General features: G+C 35.0%; 1 protein-coding gene across 3 annotated transcripts in view; it reads right to left on the reverse strand.

The window, feature by feature from the left end:
* The window catches only part of LOC129966881 (obscurin-like), a 291121-nt gene that overhangs the window by 17389 nt on the left and 247492 nt on the right, over positions 1–26240 (reverse strand). For all 3 annotated transcript variants that reach the window (XM_056081489.1, XM_056081487.1, XM_056081488.1), the window contains 12 exons: positions 25081–25186; positions 24790–24990; positions 23100–23238; positions 11803–11975; positions 10961–10987; positions 10718–10870; positions 9452–9497; positions 7460–7546; positions 5833–6056; positions 4291–4435; positions 1457–1652; positions 529–680 (listed from right to left, as the gene is read on the reverse strand). In XM_056081489.1, coding sequence (XP_055937464.1) covers positions 529–680; positions 1457–1652; positions 4291–4435; positions 5833–6056; positions 7460–7546; positions 9452–9497; positions 10718–10870; positions 10961–10987; positions 11803–11975; positions 23100–23238; positions 24790–24990; positions 25081–25186 — 1649 coding nt within the window. The remainder of the gene's footprint in view (positions 1–528; positions 681–1456; positions 1653–4290; positions 4436–5832; positions 6057–7459; positions 7547–9451; positions 9498–10717; positions 10871–10960; positions 10988–11802; positions 11976–23099; positions 23239–24789; positions 24991–25080; positions 25187–26240) is intronic.

Genomic DNA, 26240 nt, shown 5'->3' on the forward strand with positions numbered 1-26240 from the left:
AGGACGAATCTCATTTAGTGCTACATGTGATGTCTTAGTTCTGAACGTCAATGCATTTTCCGAATGATGAATTGAATGTGAGAAATTTCAGTTGATTTCTTATAAAACGTTTTTAGCTTAGAAAACTGATTTAAAAAATTTTTTCGCTGGTTAATGAAAAATACCCTAACTTAGCTGTAGTTGGTCTGCAAATTTTTGAGAATAATTCCACCATATTTCCAAGATTATCTTCCCTATGAATTAAGTTTCTCTCCCTGTGATGGCAATTAGTGCAAAGTGTGCTTTAAAGCTGTGTGTAAGAGCATTATGGAGGCATTTAAATCATGATAACTGAGAACTTCAAAAGAGGTACTTTGAACAAATGAAATAAAAATTAAACAAATTATTGCTTTAGTTGATGAGTATTTTGAAGGATTAAAAAAAATCGGCTCATTTCAAATTTTTCAAAATAAGGTTTTTATAACCTCTATTCGCATGTTTGTTGGATAAAATGCATCATCTCCTTCTATTCAGAAGCCAGGCGCTTACCACTATTCTTTTGCTCTCCAGCAGAATGCCATCATTTCGGAACCAAGTATAGTTCACTTTGGGTGTTCCCACGGCATAAGCCGTGAAAACCACTTCGTCGTTCTCCTTCATTGAGGTGTTGCGTATCTTCTCGCGGAAGAAAGGAGCCATGCCTGCAAAAAGTCAAATAGTTTTATTCGTTAAATTATTTTACTTAAAAACTGTTCTGAAATTCTAAAACTGCTTTGCGAGAAAAGCTAAATAATAATGCATCATATATTTCGACATATTTCAATTCTAGGGAAAAAAAACTGAAGTGACATTACAGAAAACGAAATAAACAATTCAATAAACTATTGTTTATTGAGCGACATGATGGTGAGTGATCAATAATAAGATCCAAGATTATTTTAAATATAAAATTTTTATAACAAGTAATTACTAATATTCTCAGGATCAGGATTTAAAAAAATTTGGGAAATTTAGCGGGAACCCTAAAAAAAAATCAAATAATTAGAGCTTTCTCTAGAAAACCACTCGCTTAATCGTGCTAATTGCGCATTTACCTGATAAAGAAGGGTTTTTTTTTCCGATTCAGGAACAAGAAATTTGGGAGATGTAACGAGAAAAAAATAATTATAGCTTTTTTAAAGCTATTTATTTAACTGCGCTAATTAGGTCCTCACATTTGTTATTTTGTGTTATATATATATATATATATATATATATATATATATATATATATATATATATATATATATATATATAATTTTTTATCAATTATTTCCGGACCGAGAAAATTCCTCACAAAATATTTGATCATAACTGATTTCCTCCAGTTGGATTAAAAATAATAATAATTCTTAAGCAGTGTGTAAAAGGGAAATACTACTTGTAATAAATTGTTTGTGATTAGGACAGACGAAATACATAATTGAGGAGAGAGTACCTATTTCGATCTCCCTGGACCCCTTGTCTTTCCAGACCTCCTTCTTGAGCTGCTCCATCTGCTCCCGAGCAAATCCGAGGGTGCCGATCTCGTGGTACAAGCGGCGGGGTACCGTGCTTTTTGTCAGTCCTTTCCGTTCGTCATCGATTTCTTCGTCCATTACGTCGACAAATTTACGACGTTCACGAATCACCAGCTGCAAGAACGTAATTATAAAAAACAATTAGTAGTATGGATGAGTGAAAACGCACCAATGGAGTTTTTATTCATATTTTATACTCGGGACTGAAGCAAAAGTAAAAACGAGTTCCTACAGCAAATGAACCAAAATATTGTTCATCCAATCTTTAATAACACATTCATAAAATATACACTGAGCGGCCACTTTATTATGACCACTTGATAGTTTTATGAAAATGAGCTATTGCGCCACAGTGTTGCTGCTACAGGGAGACATAGTTACAAAAAGGTACCGCAGGACTGGTGAACCATCAATTGCATTGCGAAAATATGGACAAAAAACATGTTTTATATGAGCTTGAACGCAGGATGAACATCGGGACACTCGGAACATCAGAACCAGTATCAGCAATACGGTTGCCCTTGTGAAGTGTTCGAGAGCAGCAGTTATTAATATTTACAGAAAGTGGACTACCAAGCAGAAAACCGGGTCACAACGGGTCAAAATGAATAATCGAGATGAAGGAGCCCATGGATTAGACAGTATATGACTGGAAAAGGGTCATGTGGTTCAGTGAATCGCATTTTCAATTACATCATGAAGATGGCAGGATGCAAATATAAATAAAACAGCACGAAAGTATGGACCCCAACTGCATTGCCACAACACTTCAAGCTGGTGGAGACATGGTTTTGGGAATATTTTCTTGGCATTGTATATATCCATTGATTTTTATGAAACAGCGTCTGAATATCCAAAGGTATTTAAGTGCTATCGTAAATCAAGTTCATCCTGTTATGTTATTGGTATACCCTGCCGGGAATGGATGCTTCCAGCAAAGACAATCAGCCTTGCCATAAAGCTGGAATTGCCGTCAGATGGTTCGAAGAGCATGAAGGCGTATTTACCTTCACACAATCACCAGATCTCAATCCAATTGAGAATTTGTGTAATGAGATTGAACAGTTATCAGATGGCTGGATCGAGTGCTATCAAATCTTACGGAATTGTAAAGTGCATTTCCTCGGATGTGGTCTGAAATTCCTCCCACCACCTACCAACATTTTATAGAATCCACACCAAAATGAATTTATGCAATATTAAGGCCAAAAGGTGATCCAACAATATATTGAGGCGCTAGTCAAAATAATTTGGCTGCTCAGTGTATGTGTGTAGCATTTTCTTTGCCATTATTGTAAGTTGCGATGCTATACATTTATAGAAAAAGGAAAACTAAAATATGTTGGGATAGATATCGTATATAGGCTATCGTGTGTCAGCACTGATACCGATGGATTATGAAGGTAACTATACAGCTCAAACCTTCTGGTGACTTTAAAATCTTTCTTAAAGTGGAGACAAGTGAACTGAAATTTATCTCTGCTAACGTGTCTCAGAATTAAAATATGTTTCCCCGCTTGATTTTCCAGACTTTCATATTATATTTTTAATATTAATATTGTGCATTAAACTATTTCATTAAACAAACAATAATGGCGAGAACAGAAGTTCCATTTCATTTTTCTAATAAAGAAAAGAGGTCTCGACATTAGTTCCGGCGTCCACTGAAGAATAACTTGTTTACACTTGAATAATTTGATTTATTTATTCAAAATATGGGTGAAAGGAAAGATACAAGGAGAAGAAGCTTACATTTAACATTAGGCTGAATTCGGATTTGCCGTGGATTGGGAGGTGTGAAAACTGTGGATAGCTTTAATATTGTCGAAAAAAAAATACTAACAATAAATATTTTAGAGCAATTTTTATTAACTGTAAGAGGCTTAAACATTCCATTATGATGAATAAATAGAAGATTTCTGTTCTTAAAATTTGGTAATTCCCTATTTTTTTTTTTTTTTTTCAAAATAGTAATAGTTTTTATGTTAAACACTTTTTTTGTTATTGAATGTTTTTGATGTTTTTGATATTAACAGCAGTAGATAACCTCGGTCAAATTTAACAATATTATTTCAAGTGTTTTTGGTGCCACTTCTGAAAGCTTTCTTGCCACTTGAACTAACCATATAAGCAATCGATACGCAATTTTGAGTTAAAATAAAATAGTACGGTAAGAAACGACACGACATTCCCATTCAGGTACGAAAAAAAATTGAACGGAAAAGTATCAGAATTGAAGGTGCAACCAACTTTATATACATATAGCATATTATATTGACTTCTAGTATGTGATAGGCAGACTGATCTGTCTGCATATCACACGCCATTTTCTTGAAATTTCAAACATAATTCATTTATTTTAAATTATTGGCTGCGTTAAATGAATTGAAGTCTATTTCATCATAAATTCATGACTTATTAACTTCTCATAAGTTAACCGAATATTTTCGGGAGTGTGTCTTTTTGAAAATTGAGTTGAGACACATCTCAGACATTCACAATGAACCTGTTACCCAAAAGAATGATAATCATACTCTCTAATTATCCTTAAACCCCTCTACGTCTAATCGCATTTCTGAGTTGTGCATCAAACAGCGGAAATCACTTCAAGGCAGAGATATTTTTACAAGCTTTCAGCATTCAGATGCAATTAATTTTTTTTTCCGGATTGAAATAACAATACATTTCTCAAATAAGAAACTTGTCTAATTAGAGCTTAAAGAAATTCATAGAATAATGGAATTAAACTTACCGGACTGTCGCCCCAATGTTTATCTCTGAGACTGGTATTGAGGCTGGGACTGATGGAAGCGCCCACTCTCAAGTACTGTCGAAGGCGCAGGGGAAAGTCGGTGTCACGCAGCTGAAGGAGGTAGGTGTCGGGACCATTCTGGTAGCTAAAACAAAAATACTCACAGTCATAAAATGAATTATTTCAGAGATTTTAGTAACAACACGGAAATCCAGTTTACACGAAACTTATGAACTATTCGGTACGTCATAAATGGGATTTTTCTGTTTAATAATTGGAATACCAATTTAAAACGCAGCTCGTAATTTGATCATCAGGGGCGTGACTACCAAGCAGGAATATTCTCCCCTCTCACATTACTACACAAAATACCGAACGGAGCACAGTGAAGAAGACATCTTCGTTTCGTTCCATCGGAAAGTAAATTTGATACAATTCAGAAGAGAATAAACTTCACTTTTTAAAGCTGTTGCGTTTTAGGTTTGAGTTTGATGGAGTTTACTGGCGCTAAAACCATTTCTAATTATGCAGCGCCAACCATAAGGTATATGCAAACATATGGTTATCTCAAAGATCAGTGTTATAAGTATTCTATTCTAAATTTAAAAAAAAAATGTTGTATAGGTTTTGAAACATTACAAAAAGAGAATGAACAATACTTATATAAAATAGAAGAAATCAATCCTTTTTTAAAAAAAGGTAAAAAGATGAGGATGAGGCACTTAAAAATGATGTCATTTAAAATAATGTGAGAAGAACGAAAACATTGAATTCGTTGAGAATTAAATTGGGCACTCTATAAGAATGAGCCGAATTGTTATTAGGCATTGACATATTGTGCATCTATGGGCGGGCTCTCCCAACAATAAATGACCATGTGTAAGTCTAATATGGCCTATTTTTAAGTTGGCAATAATTGTATCCAATTTTCTGTTATATAAACTGGGCCAAAATTCGATGGAATATTTGATAGAATGAAACTTGTTTGCCGCTCTACTGTCCCATTCTGATTGCCATTCCAAATTTAGAATGGTTTTTATATATCTCGTGATATCGTTAAAAGGAACAGGGTCATTTAAAAGAATGGTGGCCGATTTCGCTGTCTCATCAGCCAATTCATTGCACCAAATTGTGAGGGAACCCAGCAGAATAGGAGTGATACATGAAAACTATCGTGTAATTCAAGAATATTTAAAAATAATGCGTTTTCAAGCAACATCCAAACAAAGGTGAATCTGCAGAAAGACGGTCAACTTATTGATGCATTTGATTCAAAATTTAATACAGGTCAATAAAACTGATAATAATCGCATCCATCCATCTTCTTGAATTACTGTGTTCCCATACACAAGGACAGACAGACTTTCCAGAAACAGATTTCGCCCATAATTTAATATAAATCTACAATTTTGATGTTTTTTCTTTTTCAATTTGTGTTCTCATGCAAATTTAATTCCAAGAAGTTAAAAAAATGCATATTCATCCGAATCCAGAGATGCCTTTCACCGTACATGCTAAAAAATCATTAGATAAAGTGATCACCTGCTCTCCGATCGGAAATCGATGTCTTCCCTGTTGATCTTCTGCTTGAAGGTGACGTCGTCGAAGTGCGAAGGCTTTACGTGGGTCCTCTCCAGTTCCATAGGCTCCGGGCTGCTGGAAGGGGTGTAGCACTCTCCTGGAGGATAGATCATCTTGCTTGGGTGGTGGAAGCACGATTCGAGAGTTCGGCGTCGGAAAAATCGCTTACACGAGGCGTTGGCGTACTGGAAAGGTAATGGCAAATAAAATTAAAATAAATGATGCTATCTATATTGTAAGAAAAAACTTCTTATATCGATGTAAGAAATTTATCAAAAGCAGTTTATTAGTGAATTTAATAGATAACATTTTTATTCTAATTACTTTTCTACCTTACAGTTTTTGATTTGGCAATCCTTCTTATTAATATTAAAGAATCTTTTTATCATGATTTTCACCTCAAATTTCGAGTATGGAATAAAAATTTAATTAAATATATTAATTAACTAAATTCTGAAATAATGAAATATTCCCATCGCTAACATACGAGTGGAAGATTTCAAGATTCTAACACATCAAGAAATGAGTAATAATTAGTTATAAAATTCTATTTTTAGAAACATAAAATCAACAAAAGTATATAAAATATACAGTTTTAAAAATTGAGTAACAAAGGTCTTTAAAAAAAAAAAAATTGGGTTTTAACATTGGGGCTTTGTTTTTATTTCGTCTTCAACCTCATTCATTCGGAGCTATCTGAATTTAAAACTAAGAAATTGCGCAACCTAATTTTATACTATTTTGCTCAAAAATTTACAGAACCTTTGTGATATTTTCTAAATGTAAATGAATTATACCATTTTCATCAAAGTAATAAAGCGTATCATGTGACCGACAAATCAGAAAAGATAGCATCCACTTCAAATACAAGCAAAGCATGTGCCTAATTCAGGATTATAAGAATTGGTCAATGAGGAAAGCCATCTCAATACGATAAAGCGCTGCTTCACAGGTGACTGCTGCTATCAAATTTCCTGTCAAAGCATTACATTGCGGTACCTCCAAAACTAATTGATTTCCTTGATCATTCCATATGGGACGAAGTAATTACTTAAGAGAAGATTCTTAACTCTAGAGGGTGCTAGAGATTTATATATGTGGCGTTAGGTGGCAAAGTACTGTTGTCACCCTAGAGATGATTTACAGTCGTTAAGGATTAAGGTCAGAATAAGAATAGAGACGAATGCGTAGGAGGAGTTCGAAAAGGATGGTCGTGATCCTGATTTATATCTTTGTATTAACGTTACAAAAAATATAGTTGCACAAGGTAATTATTCCGAAGAAAACATCCATTAAGGTATTATCTATATTCAATCAGCAATAGTACGAAAAAAAATTCAGAATGTTTTGAAAGTAGGAATTTGTAGAATTTAAAAGGCATGGAGGAAAAAGTAGTAGAATTTAAAAAGATAAGTGCAAAAAAGTCGTCATCAGATGTGCTGTCGGAATTGAAAAGGGTCACATTACGTTAGCAAAATCGACCATTTAAACTTTCAATAGCATAAGCAAAAAGCAGATCAAAACTACAGATTTAAATATTTCATGTCAGCATGCAATATTTCATGTCAGCATGAAACTTTATACTTACCCATTCTCTCCACTTTTTCTGGTAGTCCTTTAATCTATCCAGATTGTGTAGGAGCTTTTCACTGGCTCTTGGCTTGTCCGAGTAATACTGCATAAAATAAACAGAATAAGTGAAAGTATCTTATCTGCCGTCAGTAGGGATTGCAATACCGGTATACCGGGATACCGAATACCGGTATACCGGGATACCGAATACCGGTATTTTGAGCCATTTGTACAATTTTGTAATACCGGTATTCACAAGTTTAAATACCGGTTTTTCGGTATTTAATAGAAATTTTTAAAATAGTCTCCACTGTATGTTCAGATATCGCGAACATAGCAATATAGTATACGTTTTTGTTTTTATGTCTCCCTAACGGGCGAAATTAATTAGCTAATGAATGGCTTAATTAATTGCTTAAATCTAAATTATCGAAACATGGATTATCCCTGAAAGAAAATATTGTATCCATAACGACTGATGGAGCAATAATTATGAAAAAAGTTGGAAAGTTGATTGGTGCAAATCAGCAGTTGTGCTATGCACATGGAATTCAATTAGGAGTAATAGATGTATTATACCAAAAAAAATAAAGAACAGAAGAATCCAAATACTGTGGATATAGAAACTTCGGATTCAAACTTTGAAGAGATTAAAAGTGAGAGTGATATTGACAATGAAGATAATGACAATGTAATTGTTGAAGAAGATATTACTAATGAAGATAAAATATTAATATATCAAGAATTGCTTCCTATAATTTATAAAGTTCGAAAAATTAAGATATTTAAATGTTCCTCTATAAAAAAGGATATATTACTAAAATATATACTAACTGAAAATAAAACAGAATATATGTTAATATTAGATTCTAAAACACGTTGGAACAATTTACTCCTAATGATGGAACGATTTTTGAAACTGAGAAATCCAATCCAAAAAGCAATAATCGACTTAAACCTGCAAATTAATTTTTCAGATAGTGAATTCGACTTAATATCCAGAACTGTATCAGCTCTACTTCCAATAAAACTGACTATTGAGGCATTATGTCGGAGAGATTCTAATTTATTAACAGCTAATGCAACAATAAATTTCATGTTGCAGTCACTGAAAGAACAGCACACATCCCTATCTAAAGAATTATATATTACATTGAAAAATCGCACAGAAGAAAGGCGTACCGAAATAGAAAATACCTTATGGTATTTACATAATTCTAAAGATTATAAAATTAAAATGAAAAAGAAGAAAAGAAAATAACCAGTTCAAATCTGACTACGTTTAGAGTAAATTTTCTTAAAATTTTTTACCCACAAACCTATCCACATTCAGAAGAATTCGGTTCACTTATGGAAGATTATGATGTCACTACTGTCGATAGTGAAAAGGAATTGTCTCTTGAACAAAAATTAGAATTAGAAATAAATAAAAAAAATTTCAACGAGCCAAAATACAATACAAAAATCAGCTATATCCAAAACCACCCGATGAGAAATGGATTTATTTGAAGATGAGGGATTTAGAGGTAAATACTTGAAAAAATATATATTGCGCATTGCTAACAGTACCACCAGCTAGCGTAGATGCCGAAAGAGGGTTTTCGACAGCTGGTCATTTTTACACAAAATTACTTTTCAAGCTTAATGACAGTACAATTGATACATTATGTTTTTTTAAGATCACATTTCAAAAATTTGTAATAATATCACAGACTGAATAGTGATATTTACACTTTTTTTGTGATTTAAATAAATAAAATGTTCCTTTACTTTTTTGTGATTATATACTGTTATAATTTATAAGTTACAAATTATTTTTTGTGATATTTACACTCTCTAACAAAACCAGCAAATAAAACAAAGAAACACCTGTGTTTTATTTCTTTTTCTAAAATTTCTAATACCGGTATTAAGATTTATAAAATACCGAATACCGGTATTGAAATTTTGGTCCGGTATTGCAATCCCTAGCCGTCAGTGGAAATGCTTTTGATAAGGGTTTACTTACTTTGATCCACCTATGCTGCAAAGCACCTTTCACATCCATGCGGCCTCTGAAAATAAAACGACTCTGTTACTGCCAATCGATATTTATCAAACTTTTTCAGTACAATTATACAATTTTAACTTAATCTGAAAACACAATTTGCTTTTCAGATTTTTTTTTTCTCTTCGCGTTTTTGAGTCTTTATCTTCAAAAGAAAAAAAAAAATAACTGTAACCGTAATTCAAATATATATATATATATATATATATATATATATATATATATATATATATATATATATATATATATATATATATATATATATATATATATATATATATATATCTGTGTGTAAAAAAGCGCATTCTTTACCAAACTAAAAATTATGAATAAAATAAAGTAAAAAAAAAAAAAAATTCGTCAAGGTCGATTTAAGTGATAGTATGGGGAAAGTTAGCCCTCTAATGCAATGTAAAAAACTGAGAAATTCCAATAGAAGTATACTCTTAATGTTTCACATCTGAAATGACTAACGGTATTAAAGTATTGAAGAAAGAGAAAAGCTTAGAAATCGATGGTATTAACAACCACTTAATGAGAACTGTCTCTGTGAGTGAATTAGTGTATAGTTCTGCTTCAAATTCTTGGATTTCTGTCGAGTCATTTAATGCACTGGACTCTACTTTATAAAACATTTTACTTATAAACATTTTGAGTAACCCACGGAGGGAGAGGGCACCTCGTAACTGGGGATGAGAAATTTCCGGCATGGTGGATGGTTCTCGCCATTCTTGGAAGTACACAAAAATATGAAAGTTTGACTCCTTCCATCGATAACGGGACGTACTTCCTTAGGAAAGGGTTGTACCTTGGTCAGTGAAGGCTTGTGACTCAATCACAGTTCCCGCCAATGTTGCTGTTGCGGCGGTTCGGTCATTCAAGTTTTTCCGGGTGCCTTCGGGCGGGTCGAAGTAGTCAGGCTATAGCCGCGTTCCAATGACCAGTGGCTTTACGGATATGGTCTTAAATCTTCCAACTGACTCATTGCTGACCCACTGTTCGACCAGCCCCACCTGTGGACGCGATCCGGAGTTTCCCGCAAATTGGCGGTAAACTGAACAGACATCATAGAACACCGGAAAACCACAAGAAAGGCGAAAGAGGGGAAAGTGTGCCAGAAGCACAAGTCGTCATAATGGGGCTTATAACTTACTTAATTTGAGTTGTCAATAAATATTAAGCATTTTTAAACACATAGGTAAACAACAAGAGAAATTCTTTTTTTACTTGGGATCGAAGACAAGCAGCTTGGACATAAAGTCCTTGGCGTCGTCGCTGACCCCTGTGAAGGCGTCTTCAACGAAGTTGATCTTCCCCTGCTGCACTCGTGTCAGGGTCTCTCGGTCGTGTTCGCCCAGGAAAGGGGAGATGCCACTCAGCCTATGAAAACAAGAAACAGCCTCAGATATGACCCTTCATCTGATAATAAATTAATAAGCAAAAGAGAGGAAAAATACAATCGGCACTTACAAGAGGTAGGTTATGACACCGACACTCCTGAAATAAAAAAAAATAACAATTAAATGCGGACTTGCTAAAAAATACACGTATAAGTATTAAAAAAAAATTTATATTGTAAGGTATTGCAAAGATTAGAATTAATGATGTATCCTCAAACGGAAAAAAATCCGAGGCCATCCGAACCTCGAAATTTAAAATTTTTCCCAACACTGGAATTGGTTGATATGAAAACTTTAGTTTAAAAAGTACCCATAAATTTTCTAGAATTTCGCTTATGAATCAACTTTTATAATTGGCATAATATGAACCTAGCAAATTTTAAACTATCAAATTCAGTTTAGCATTTTTTAAATAACAATCAATATGCGCGAAAATTCGACAAATCGTATAACCCAGAATTTAAACTTTTTTTTTCCATACATTGAGAAAAAAAATATGAAACTTTCTTTGCGGGATAATCACAATGGGGTGATACTTCGATATGACTTCGGAATGCCCCATTCTTATAAGAGAGTCAGAATTCTTGGAATAAAGTTTAGCATTTCCCTCTCTCTGTGATCCCATGACACTTTAATTTATACAGAAAGTGCGCTTTTATTTTTAATTAAACGAATTTCCTAGAACTTCCTTTAATCTTTCAAAATGTACTTCCGTAAGAAAATAAATTTTATGATTTAATAAGTAAAATTATTAATTTAATAAATGATGCTTAATCAATCCAACTTAAATGCTTGGGATGATATAATCATTTGGGGCAGTCGTGATTCTTTCCTGTCGGAATTACGAAATAGATCATATCTAATACTAACAACAAATATATATACTGAGAGTTAACAAATAAAGATTCGCACCACATATCCGAGAGACAAGTGGCTGGTTGTTTGTTGGCGATTTCAGGAGCAACGAATTCCGGATGTCCATACTCCAAAAAGTAATCTTTTCCGGGTAGGAGACGAGTTGCAAGACTGAAGTCGCCAAATCGGATGTCGTCGCCATTCACTCGGGCCATCATCACATCACCGATCTGAAAAGAAAAATAAATTAAGCTTTCAATAAATGTATTGAAAAGTAGATATTTTAAAAAATTTTTCTCAACACATTAGTCTTTGACGCTTGATGCATTATTAAAAATTCATGGAATCTTGAAAACCCTTTTCTAGTTTGATTCATTATCAGATGAATCTCCTCACAAGAAATCAATTTTTTACCAGCCGCAATTAATCCCTGGATTTATTCTCCTGCATTTATTTGTTCTATAAGGGTTACCCAAATGAAAAGTGGACGTTGAATGGAAAAGATGCCTTTATTGGAAATCAAAAGAAATTGCAATGGACGTTGTAACACAGATCCCATCGTTTAGGTAACAGGTCTATGCCTTTCCTGTAGAAAGGGGGTGGTTAATTCTTGAAGAAGTTCCTGCGCAGCTTCCTTCACTTCGTCGTCCGAATGTAAACGTTTCCCCTGTAATGCTCTCTTAAATGGCCCGAAGATGTGGAAGTGACAGTGTGGCAAATCGGATTGTACTGCGGGTGTTCCAACGGAGCCTTTTTTGAAGACAGTCTAGGTTTCGCGGGAGACGTATGGGCGGCCATTGTCATGGAGAAGGATCACTTGTTGTGTGAGACGGCCTGACCGTTTGCTTTTGATTCCTTTCTGTAGTTTCGTCAGAGTACTGCAGTATTGTTGCTCAATTGATAGTGTTCTCGAGGGGTAAGGACGCAATCAAGAATGTTCCATGGCAATCGAAGAACTAGAAACCGTACTTTTACGCGCTTTTCCGATCTGGATTCATCTATGTATAGAATGACTTTAATTTCGATCAATTTCCTCTACCACGAACAGCTTTCACTGTTGAACGCCGTATGCAGTGCATGTCTCCTACAGCCCTTTATATCCCTGTTCGATGGTGCCGCTGCAGCTGCAGTCGTTCTGACGCAATCGCAAGTATCCACTTTTCATTTGGGAAACTCTCATATGTATAAACACATTTACTTCGAAGTCATACATTTTTTTTTATTTTTAATGCATGAATGGTAAAACATCAACCCCTTAATTAATAATTATATGAAAGTATATACTTAAAAAACCTTTTTAGCATCAACGTTTGAAATATACGTATACAGATTTAAATTCCTACACTAAAATTTGGCTACATAAAATTGAGCGTGGGAGAAACATGAAGTATCTAAGTTCAAAGTGACGTTTTTAAAGGATTGTGTTTTAAATTAAAAATATTATCAGGAAAAGGCAACCTGAAGGCTTTTTAGTCTCATAATGTTCTTTTTTTAAATGTACTACCACCTAGGATTTCTCTTTAGCAAGAAAGTCTTTAATACCAAATTAAAGTTAGCATACATCAGAACATTTCATTGATCAAAGAAGAATTTGTAGATGCGAGCTCATAAAAACAATTTTTCGAAGAAAACTTTTGAAAGGCTCTATTGATTAGTTATTTCATGTTCAAATTTCTTCTATGAGTTGAATATTTCAAACAATGCTTGAGAATGAGGTCAATGGTTACAGAAGGAATACTAAGAGATGCCATAAATTCCTAATTTATTCAGTAGGACTGGAGTATTAATCATCGGGAAATTATTATTCCCTTATTATTAACCACCCGTATACTTGTTATTGTTAAAGCATATGCCTTGCACCCCAAGGCGCTCGGTTAGAAAGCAGATATGGGCACTGTAGACCTTAGTCCACATGGGCTGTCGCGAAACTGAGTTTAGTTTATGCTTGTTATTATTATATTTCTCTTCTATTTTTAGCCATGGCGTAAGGAATAAAATGAAGCAATACACGCTAGAATATTTTAGTACTTGCCATTTTGATACATAATGCGAAGGTATATTGTCTGGTAATATGTGATAATATCTTCAATGGTAACCAATTCAAATGGTTTCGACTACAAGACTGTTTTTGAGTGGGGCCCCTCAGGGGCTCACCATCTTTAGGTGAGTACGGGCTTCCCAACCCCGAGATCTCTACTCCCTTTATGTTTATTCTCATCTACGCCCCCTGCTGTCTGCTTATTTCTTCCATCCCTCGACGGCAAACGAGGGAGCTCTCCATGAGAAGCTGTCGCCGCTCTGTTTGCTTCCTGCTTCTCATGGACAGCCAAAAACCCCACGTGTTAACCGTGCGTGGCAATCCATTAGACGGGTGGTGCACTGTTGGTCCCCAGTGTATCAATTCGGTCGGTAGCTAACCACCAGAGTGGTTAGTCTGCTAGGGATCAAGCGAAGGGGTCACCTTCTGGGGCTCTGCGTTAAGGGTGGTAGACGTTCCTGGAAGTGGCCCTTAGCGTATAGGTTCCGATTAGCACCAAGGTAAGCACCGAGGCTGGGGATGCCTAGAGCCGGTGGCTGCCTTCCCTTGTTGGGCTCCGTGGTGGGCGGTGCCGTCGAAACCCGAATATGAATTGTACTTTGCATGGGTCTTTTCGAAACGTCTTTGTCCGGATATTCGATTACTGAAAATACTCCATTTATCATCTTACACACTGACAAAACCTTCCATAAAGTGTCGCCTTTTCTTATTCAAAAACTTATTGCCTCAACCATTGGAGAAGTCAAAGATACTAAAAAACTTAAATCTGGAGATTTATTGATTGAAGCAGTCACAAAATCACAAATATCTGTTCTTAAAAATTTGAAATATTTAGGAGAATTTCCTGTGGAAACATATGCTCATAAATCATTAAACTAGTGCCGTGGTGTTATTTCCGAACTTGACCTCGAATCTGTTTCAGAGTCTGAACTTGTAAGTGAGCTAAAAAGCCCAAAAGTTTGTGAAGCCCGCCGAATAAAAATAAAACGTAATGGTCAACTAATTCCAACGAAGCACATAATCTTAACTTTTTGTACTTCTCAGCTTCCGAAAACTATTCTTGCTGGTTATGCACGATATAAGGTTCGCCCTTATATTCCTACTCCTTTACGATGTTTTAACTGTCAGAGGTTCGGCTATTCGAAAAACGCTTGCCGAGGTAAACAGACTTGTTCCCGCTGTGCATCCTTCGGACATTCGAGTACAGAATGCAATGCAGATCCCAAATGTGTTAACTGTGATAATCTACACACCTCAGATTCCAAGGATTGCAATAAGTGGAAAATGGAAAAGAAAATTCAAGAATTCAAAGTAACTAAAAATTTATCATATTCTGAGGCAAGGAAACTTGTGTATCCCCAACCTTCTAATACATCAGCTTGATTACCCTATTCACGAGTAGTCAAAAATACTATTTCTGGTTGTACTCAGATAGATGAAAAATGAACTCGAGTTGTTTGTCCTCCACTTACAAAGTTACAACCTTTCACAACTAATAAATCACAGCCAGATAATAATCCATGTACTCCTGTTATTGCTCAAAACCTTCCTTCACGAACTTCAAAGAATCTAAAGGAAAATCAAAACATGAAGTGAGAACTGAAAAAGCGTAAAGTAAAACGTCTCCAGTTTGCAAAGAAACAAACCTTTCAAAACTTGCATTTGATCCAGCATTTGGTGGAACTGATGTTCCTCAGCCAACTGGTGAAACTACTAATGTCCCATCCAGTGAAATACCACAGGAATTGAATAAATTTAAAACTGTTACATATAAGAAAAAATATAAAAAAGATCACAATTCTGAAAATATATCGAATTCTAAATTCTGGAAGACTTCACCTCGACAAGTTTCCCAATCTATGCCAGTATCTAATTTTAATTCTTCACAGACCATAAATTCGAAATCAGCTGATAAAATGGATGAAACCAACTCTGAGCTTGAAACCATGTCCACAGATAAGTCCAATCAAAATACTGACACCGAAATAGAATCGGATAATACTATTCAATACAACCCTCACGAAACAATTGATGAAATCCCACCTGCTCCGGAACCTTCTACCGATTTCACCGCAGTTGATAAAACTGTTTTTAGACAAAGTCCCCAAAAATGTACGGTTCAATGGATTGATCTTAAAAAATTTTACAATGAATCTTCAAATACACATATTCATAACAAATACATAAAAAAACATCGAATGAAAAGATTACAATGAATTTTTTACTTGATTTTGTAATATATTGTATCTGTTTTAATGTTGAGATTTGCATTTTGACGTTTTAAATTACATTGATATTTTAATCTTTCATCATTTTTGGAAAATTTTCCTTTCTGGAATATAATTTGCATTTTTAAGAATACTGATACTATTCATTATTTATCCTTTATTTTGTCGCGAATTTGTAATTTTAAATTGTATGTCTGAATTGTACTTAACATATTTTTTGATACCATATGCATAGAGAAGTTTAGTGTTTATCTACCGTAAGCTTGGCGCAGCATAGCCAAACATGGCTCTTGCGCCAGAAAAATCCAACCAAACAACCAACGTTTTTGAGTGGGGATCCGCCCTTTTATCCCAAGAAATATTTGAATGTCCTGGTATCCAAAATAATACCATCTTTTGAATTAGTTTAGCTCTAATAAGGATTTTATTGTCAATTCTATGAATAACCTCGATGATTTGACCCCTCAGGAGCTCACCTACTATAGGTGAGTACGGGTGTCCCAATCCCGAGGTACCCAGGGATCTTTACTCCCTTTATGTTTACTCTCCACTGCGCCTTCTGCTGTCTCCTTTTTTCTTCCTTCCCTCGACGGCAAGCGAGGGAGCTCTCCATGAGAAGCTGTCGCCGCTCTGTTTGCTTCTTGCTTCTCATGGGCAGCCAAAAACCCCACGTGTCGGCCGTGCGTGTCGTCCCATTAGACGGGTGGTACATTCCGGTCTCCGATGTATCAATCGGCCGGTATCCCAGGCATTTAACTGTGCTGCTCAAGGGGATCAAGCGAAAGGGTCACTCCTTGGGCTTGGCGTTAAGGGTGGTCACTGTCCCCGGGGGTGACTCCTAGCGTATAGGTTTCGATCAGCACCATGGTAAGCGCCGAGGCTGGGGTGAGCCAGAGCCGGTGGCTGCCATCCCTTGTTGGGCTCCGTGGTGGGCGGTGCCGTCGAGCCCGAACCTTAATCCAAAGCATATGGGCTCTTCTTCTAATGTCTTTGTAGCATCATCTAATTCTCGTTTCATAATTATTAGTACCCAAAATACATTTCATAGAGTTTCTCCTTTCCTTGTAAACAAATTAATATAATCAACAATTGGTGAAGTACAAAACATTAAAAAACTACGTTCTGGTGACCTTTTGTTGCAGACTTCCGAGAAACAAGCTCTTCTTATTAGTAAACTCACCAAATTAGGAGATTTTCCTGTCCAAACAGCCTTACATAAAACTTTAAACTTTTCACGTGGTGTCATTTCCGAGCCGGATCTCATCGAATTATCTGATGGAGATCTTGTAACAGAATTTTCAGACCAACAAGTATGCGCCGCGCGTCGTATCAACATTCGGCGTGACGGTCAACTTATACCAACAAAGCACATTGTATTAACTTTTCAAACTCCAGTTCTTCCTAAGTCAATCAAAGCAGGATACCAAATTTGTAGAGTTCGACCATATATACCTAACCCTCTTAGGTGTTTTAAATGCCAAAGGTACGGCCATTCCCAGCAAGCATGTCGTAGCAAAATGATCATGTGTGCAAAATGTGCTGCACCTGGACATGAGATAAATAATTGCCATTCAGACACCATGAAGTGCGTTAATTGCTCTGGGTCTCATACTTCTTTCTCCAAGTCTTGCCCTAAATGGACTCTAGAGAAGGAAGTTATATCCACAAAAATACGAAAAAATATATCCTTCGCAGAAGCAAGAAAATTAATAAATGATAGAACTCCAAAAGTTGGTGCATCTTACTCTGGTATACTTAAAGCAACACTAATATGTAGTAGTGCTCAAACCGATTCTCGTATAACTCAATTACCACCCACTAGTTCTGTTTCAAATCAAACTACAAAATTGCCAGCAGTCTCCTCTGTTCCTTCGATGTCATCCAATTATCCTGTAAATGATAAAATTGCCAAACGTAATTGCAGTAATAAAACAAAAATCTCCACGACATCATCTCTTAAAGCGTTTAAAGTAAATGCAAAACAAAGAACAAAAAAGAAAGCATTATTGAATCGACCCCTTGTGGCAGAAGATTTCTTAAAAACTTACACGTCGTCTTCTGAGTTCTCCGATATGGAGTTATACCCATCTACTATCTCTAAAAATCAATCAGGTGGGGAAAAAAAGAAAAAACCTCCAGATAAATCCCAATCTTGATGGCCAAATTTATTTCCTGGAACTGCCGTGGTTTCCGTAACAAAACAACTCATATTAAAGATTTAATTAGTGAAACCCATCCGATTTGTATAGATCTGCAAGAAACGTATTTGAAACCGTCAGACACTATGAAAATCAGACGTTATAGATTTATCCGAAAGGATAATGAATCTGATCGAGCTACTGGAGGTGTTGCTCTCCTTGTATCCCATAATACACCCTCGTCTATCATTCCATTACATACAAATTTGCAAGCTGTTGCTGTCCGAGTTTTGAACCCTTCTTTGACGACAATATGTTGTCTTTACTTGCCACCCAGTATTTCGGTAGAATTAAGAGATCTTAATGCCTTAGTGGATGAATTACCATCTCCTTTCATCATAGTTGGTGATCTAAATGGTCATAGCCCTCTCTGGGGAAGTGAAAATGTTAATCCTCGTGGGCGGCTGATTGAAGAATTTATTAATAACCATTCAATATGCCTGCTCAATAATGGAGAAGAAACATATTTTCATCATAGGAGCAAAACCTTTCATTCACTAGATCTCGCTATATGCTCACCTTCTCTAGCCCCGTACTTTAATTTTAGAGTGGGAACTGACTTGCTCGATAGCGACCATTTTCCCATCTTTTTAGAACATTTAACTGGAAGTGGTGTAAATACTCCACGTCTACCACGATATATTTTTCAAAAAGCTGACTGGATAGACTTTACCGCAAGGGCACAGATAACACGTAATATGGTAGAGAATGATGATTTAAATAGCGTTGTAAACCTAATAACCGATACTATTATAAAAGCTGCAGATGCTACAATCCCAAAATCGAGATCAGGAAAAATCAAATATAAAAAACCATGGTGGAACCAAGATTGTACAAAGGCACAAAAAGATCTTCAGAAGGCCTGGAACACCTTTAGGCGGCGACCAACAACGAATCATTTGATTCTTTTTCAAAAGGCCAAATCTGTAGCACGACGAGTTAAGCGACGAAGTCAGAGGACTTATTGGATTAAATTTGTATCGAGCATAAATTCAGATGCAACTTCCAAATATATGTGGACCAGCATTCGAAAAGTATGCGGAATATATCCTGATCGTTCCATCTCTTGCCTGAAGAAGAATGGGGAAGTTATTTCCAGTGTTCGGGAAATGGCTGATGCTCTTGCAGAAGCGTTTGCCTCTGTATGTTCAGCGAGTAATTACACGGAACCTTTCCTCACGCACAAAAAATACCAAGAAAACATCAAACTACGCTTTAAAACAAAAAAGCATTTATCTTACAATGCTGATTTTACCATCTTGGAGTTGCGCAGAGCATTATCTGTCACAAAACAGACAGCACCGGGGCCGGATGGAATTACTTATTCAATGCTGCAGCATTTATCTGACAGATCCCTCCAAAATCTTCTGTTCATGTATAACAGAATTTGGAAAGAGCATGTGTTTCCCGATAAATGGAAATTTGCAATAATAATCCCTGTACCAAAGCCAGGAAAAGATCCACAAGAGCCATCTAACTATAGACCAATAGCCCTGACCAGTTGCTTATGTAAGGTTTCTGAAAAAATGGTAAACGCACGCCTCGTTCACATACTGGAGGAAAATGAATTTATTTCCCCTTTTCAAAGCGGTTTTCGGAAGAATCGTTCAACAATTGATAATATTTTGGCCTTGGAAACGGATATTCGAACGGCCTTTATAAAAAGGAATCATTTGGTATCAGTATTTTTTGATATAAATAAAGCATATGATCGAGCATGGAGATACGGGATCATGAAAAATATTTACGACCTTAAGTTTAGAGGGCATTTACCTCTTTTTATTCGGGATTTTTTACACCAGAGATATTTTAAAGTGCGGCTTGGGAATACCTATTCCAATGTTTTTTGCCAGGAAGAGGGTGTCCCACAGGGCTGTATATTAAGTGTGACACTCTTTATTTTAGCTCTTAATCCTATTTTATCTGTTATACCAGCAACTGTCAACAAGACGCTATATGTAGATGATATGCAAATTTCTTGTTATGCCCGCGACATGCGATACATTGAGAGGCAGCTTCAGACAGCGATAAATAACATTGTAGAGTGGTCAAATAAACACGGTTTCACATTCTCTCCTCAGAAAACAGTTGCTATGCACTTCTGCAAACGTCCTCTTCATCCAGAGCCAGAGTTGTTCTTGAGAGGTAATTTAATTTCCATTCAGGATCAGCACAAATTTTTAGGAATTATTTTTGATAAAAGATTGACTTTCCTCCCGCACATTACATATTTGTGGAGTAAATGCCTGAAGTCATTAAACATTCTGAGGGTTTTATCCAATACTTCTTGGGGTGCTGATCGGACGTGCCTACTACGAGTTTACAGAGGTATCATTCGATCAACAATTGATTATGGATGTGTTATTTATGGCTCTGCTAGGCAATCTTACCTTAAACGTTTGAACGTTGTTCACCATCAAGCTCTCCGATTGTGCATTGGAGCATTTAGGACATCACCAGTAGCTAGTTTGTATGCTGAAGCGTTTGAGCCTCCTTTGTCAAATAGGAGAATGAAGCTATCATTGTTTTATTTCTATTGTATTTTATCCAATAAACGCCATCCTTTTCATGAGAAAATCCGGAATGACGTTAACGATCACTTGTTTAATTCGCGCAAAACCTACATACCTCATTGGGGATTGCGTATACAAAGAATATTGCCAAATGATTTTAGCGATATACAAATATACGCGGATGATAGTCCAAATACAGCTCCATGGATGGAGGATAAATTATACTTTGAAGACCCTTTTAAACAATTTAGAAAATCAGACACTGATAGCTCGGTTTTTATTGCACTTTTTAAACATCATCGTGAATTTTATTGTTCTTATGAACCCATCTTTACGGATGGTTCTAAATCATCTGATCATGTGGGTTGCGCATTTGTTCATGGACATCGAATTATAAGTTATAAACTTCATCCTTTTTCTACTGTTTTTACCTCGGAATTAACTGCTATTTACTTAGCCCTCAAATATATTGATGAACAACAGATCCATAAGTCTGTTATTTACACGGATTCTCTGAGTGTTCTGCAGGCTCTAAACTCTTCATCTCTTGGTCATCCACTTCTACAAGAAGTGAAGAAGATATACCGACTTCTATGTTTAAAAAATATTAGAGTTTTGCTTTCCTGGATCCGTTCACACATGGGCATTTCTGGAAATGAAATCGCAGACACAGCAGCTAAGTCGGCGAGCGTAATCTTGCCCCAACGTCTTTCTTATAAAGATATGCGTACAGCGATTATTCGTTGGTGCTATCGCCAATGGCAAAATGAATGGGACATGGAAACTAACAACAAGCTTCATTTTATTAAACCACAATTGGCCAACTGGTCTTCAAAACTAAACAGGCGCTATGATGTAATTTTATCCCGACTACGCATTGGTCACACTCGCTTGACACATAGATTTTTACTTTTTGCCGAGCCACCACCAGTATGTTTTAATTGTGGAGATATTTTAACAATTCGTCCCATTTTAATAGAATGAGCAAGTTTTACTGATCTTCGTTGCAAGCATTTTAAGTCCAACAATTTTACCTTAAATTCTTTATTGGGTGAGACGCATCATCCAAACATTTTTTCGTACATTAAAGATGTTGATATCATCCATGAAATTTAACTTATAGTTTTAATACCTTCTTACCTTAACTTTTGACTAGTTTGAACACTGTCAGTTACACTTTTTGTAACGATAAACTACTTTTTATCTTGCTGTGAAAATTTTAAACTGCTTCGGCGCAGCATATTCCATAGTAGGATCATGCGCCAGAAATCCAAATCCAAATCCAAATCGATGATTTGAAAGATAAATAATTTAAGGCTTGATAATTTTTCAGGTGTAAGATATAATATGAGAATTGGAAATGTCATCGCACATTTAAAAAATATATTTTTATTGCGTTTATTTATTTATAGACGAAATATTTTTGTCTTGGTGCAGATTTTATTACCTTATGCAGCGCATTTAAGAATCTTGATCTAGGTATTCTTTGACGCCTTAAAATTTTAAATTACTAAGTTATAAGAGAATGAAGTCAAACAGTTAAGGAAGTTGCAACAAATTTAAAAGGTAGTGTTTGAAGATGAATTATTGCGCTTAGATATCAATAGAAATTATGTAACAAATAGAAATTTAAATTCAAAGGGTAAACAAAATTTTAAATGTGGGTAGAAAGTAACTTTAGCAGTGGCAAATGTACGTAAGTGATAGATGTTACTTAACAGTAAAATAGTTAACATTTCAAGGAAAGCAAAAAAAAAAAAAACATTGTTATAAATTGTTTTTAAAATTGATTTTTAAACTTTGATTTTAATTAGAGGAATATTCGAAATGAAATTCATGCAACTGGGAAACTGCCTTTTTAAATATTTTAAAACAGCGTAAAAATAATTTTTGTGCAGGGATTTATTCAGAAGTTATGGTAGAAAAAGAAGTTAATTTTTCAACTTTCGTTTCACTATTTTTAGAAGGTAATAAATACTTTTTAATAGCACAATCAATCTTTCTAGGAGCAAAAGTGCATTCTACAAAATTTTATTCGAATCTGTCAAGGGGCGTAGAAATGAACAAGGTGGAAACACACAAATAAAGAAACGAGTTTTCAATTTCATTTAAATAGATTATTTGATAATTAAAGTTTGAAAATGTTAAAAAAACTATTTTGCAGTCTAATATAAATAATATATTTAATTCCAAAACTTAGAGATATATGAAGGAATGTGAAAATTCAATTTGAAACTTTCGTCTCCACAAAAACGAAACAAATTAAAAATAAAATGTCATAAAAATCGAAAGAAAAAAAATGCCACCTTGAAACTTAATATCAACAGCGAAGAATTGCAGAAAATTTCTGATAATCGGTAATATGCGCTTCACTTACCGTCAGGCCAAGATGACCGACATAACGACTGTGCATATAATCCAGTCCTTCCAGGATTTGTTTCATGTAGTTAGCAACATCTCTTTCTGTCACTCCACCCCGTTTTATGATGTTATTCAGCAATTCTCCACCGCCACATCTATCACAGTTAAGGAATTCTGTGCAACAATGTTGGGGAAAAACTTTAAAAATCTATAAAAAAATGATGGAGCGCATTCCTCACTGTCTCATATACCTAAATTCTTATATTATTATAGGATAAAAGTTAACAAATAATCACTGTTCTTTTTTTTATTACTCAAGTTTGGTTTAGTTATATCAACGTTCCGTTTTCTAAGCAAAACTAGGGTCATTTTGGGACCTACCTCGTAATTTTGAGCCACGGTCAGATGACAATGACGACATCTGAGCTAGTAACCGCTCTCCAAATTTCCGCACCACACTTTTACTATTCAAGAAAATTCATACAGAAAATGACGCGATTTAACCAGGTGTTTTTGCAACAAGTCATGTTCTGTCTTGAAAAGAAGGGGTGCGAGAGGGAACATTTTGCCCATATCACTAAAATTTCAGTAGGCGTCCTAAAATTCTGGATGCATGGGTTTGCTTGTGATAGTAAACAGTGATTAAATCTATAACCGCCTCTCAGCATAATTTTATATCTATAGAAATGACTCAGTTCATTTAGCCAATACACTATCCTGATGGATTTAAAATGAAGAAAATCCAATTTATCCAGAAAATGCAGAAAGGATGAAATAATGAAGTTACGAAGCACACACCAAAATAATCAAAAATATTTTGTGGCCCAGCGAAAATAAACTTCATTTGCATGATATCAGTTTCCGTTCATGAACATAATTAAGTTTTTTTTTTCAATCACAACTGTCAAAAAAAAAATTCTTGTCAAAATTAAAATTTTGTGATTATTTTGGAAGCCTCAAATTAAGATTTTCTACCCTGTATTAGTATTGTAAATCTAGAAAATAATTAAAGGCTAACATTGGTAAAGGATGCAAATATCATAAATTCAAATACCATTTTTCAAGATAAGGTATTAAATGAGTAGCACTCACTAACATGATAAACATGAAAGATTCCCGATGATCCTCTAAATAGTTCAAAAGAATGTGTAAACTAGTCTTTAATGAGATGTCTTTATGGGCTGATGGAACACTGTTTTTTTGCGGGTTTTTTTAATATTTTCATTTTTGGAACAGCGCTTATCTCAACAGTTTCTAATTCCTTAGCACTCAACTGACGTTGCTGTAGAGACTTTAAGTTGTTAAGTTACACATCTTAGGCTTAAAGCACATAAAATTTCATTTTTTATTCATGTTCACTATGCAATTATTTTAACTAGCAACAAAAACTAATAACTCTGATCGCAGTAAACGTCTATCTATATTTTTTAAAATAAAAAACTAAACTATATGTGTTTTAAGCACAAATAGTGCAGACAATCCAATACCACCGTAACCATGCTAGTCAGTTCTACAGGTTAATCCTGAACTCACTCCAAAATGTAATAACTTATAATGAGTTATTATTTGCTATAAAAATGCAATGATTCTTTATGAAATATTTATAAATAAACGAAAATGCACATAAATAGTTTTAAAAATATAACAATCCAAAAATCAAATAATTTCAGAAGAAAAACTGTGAAAGGTTTGGCAACAAAGGATACATGTCTGTGATGAGAGTGAGAGAGTCTTTGGTTTCGAAGGCGTCCCTGAGGCGCACCAGTTTCGGGTGACAAAGTTGATTCATAATGTCCATCTCGGCCTTCATGAACTCCTTCAGTTTACCCTTACCGTGCATCGCCTTGGCGGCGTACGGTTCGCCCGTATCGCGCTTCACAGCGTGATAGGTGATGGCCTGTGTGCCCCTAATAAGCAATGGAATGATCAAATAATCAGTATGCAATTTTCCTATGATAGGACAGTTTAACGAGAAGTCAAAGAAACCTGTTAGTTACCTTCCCAGTTCATCCCCAATGTCGAAGAAGTCCTCGAACAGTTTGGTGCGAGGTCTGACAGGAATGGGTCTGCAGTAAGTCTTGTAATCGAACATGTCTTCGGAATCTGAAACAAAGGACACATGAAATTTAGAATGCATATAGCAATGCATTATTCTTATTGAAAATATATAAATCAGAAAAGAAGCGTAGAGTGGGTTTCAGTCTCCCGGACCCTATGCCAAATTTGCTGCCTCCTTATTTAGGTGTTTATATCCAAAAGATTCTAAAGTTTATAGAAATTTTAAAGAACTTGTCATCAAGAATAAATTTGTTATATTGTACACTATTTGAGGTACAAATAAAGAAGTAATGTATGTCTCATAAAGTAAAAAATAGAAATTTTTACATTATTAATTTTTTACAGAAGTCCTTACACGTATGCCACTTATTCAGATATATACAACATTTATATGTATTGACAAGGCTAAATTATTATTACATAAAGTTAAGAGTACATAATAACAGTGAATAGAATATAAAACAAGAATCACCTTCCAATTAGAACTAGAATGATATTGTTACGATATATATTTTTATTGAAAAATTTCTTAAAATGAAAGTTAAAACTTAATATATCTACTTTTTCTAAGAGCAAATTCTTTTATCGCACTAGCAGAGTCTGTAAGCATCATATACTTCTTCCTTGATAGACAAAAATTGCTAGATATGGTTAGCTCTAAAGTATTTATTCTCTGATCAACTTAAATTTTGAAACGCTTCTGTAGCACTGTCATTACTTATGACAATTGAGTAGAATATTCAAAGCATTATTATAATATGTAGTAGAGTATCTTCCCACTTGGATTTCACAATAAACTGTAATAATACAAGTAGATCCCCATTCATTTACTTATTTTTGTTCTGTTCGTCCACTTCGGTAAAAGATTAGATTACATTCAGTGTTCTCCCAATCCAGTAGTAAAGCCTGCGTTAGATAGGCAAATTTTTCAGTCCAATTCAGTAGTTGCTGAAACAAATTTTTTCAGTTATTCTATTTAATGAAGAAGACAGTTTGCATCTCATTTTATTTTCATGGAACATCTCTACTTCTGTAGTCTAAAATGTGCCTTCTCATTATGTGCTTCTATAAAAATTCTTATCGCGCCAACTTTCGATTT

Source organism: Argiope bruennichi, chromosome 4 (assembly GCF_947563725.1).
Source record: "Argiope bruennichi chromosome 4, qqArgBrue1.1, whole genome shotgun sequence".
NCBI lineage: Eukaryota > Metazoa > Arthropoda > Arachnida > Araneae > Araneidae > Argiope > Argiope bruennichi.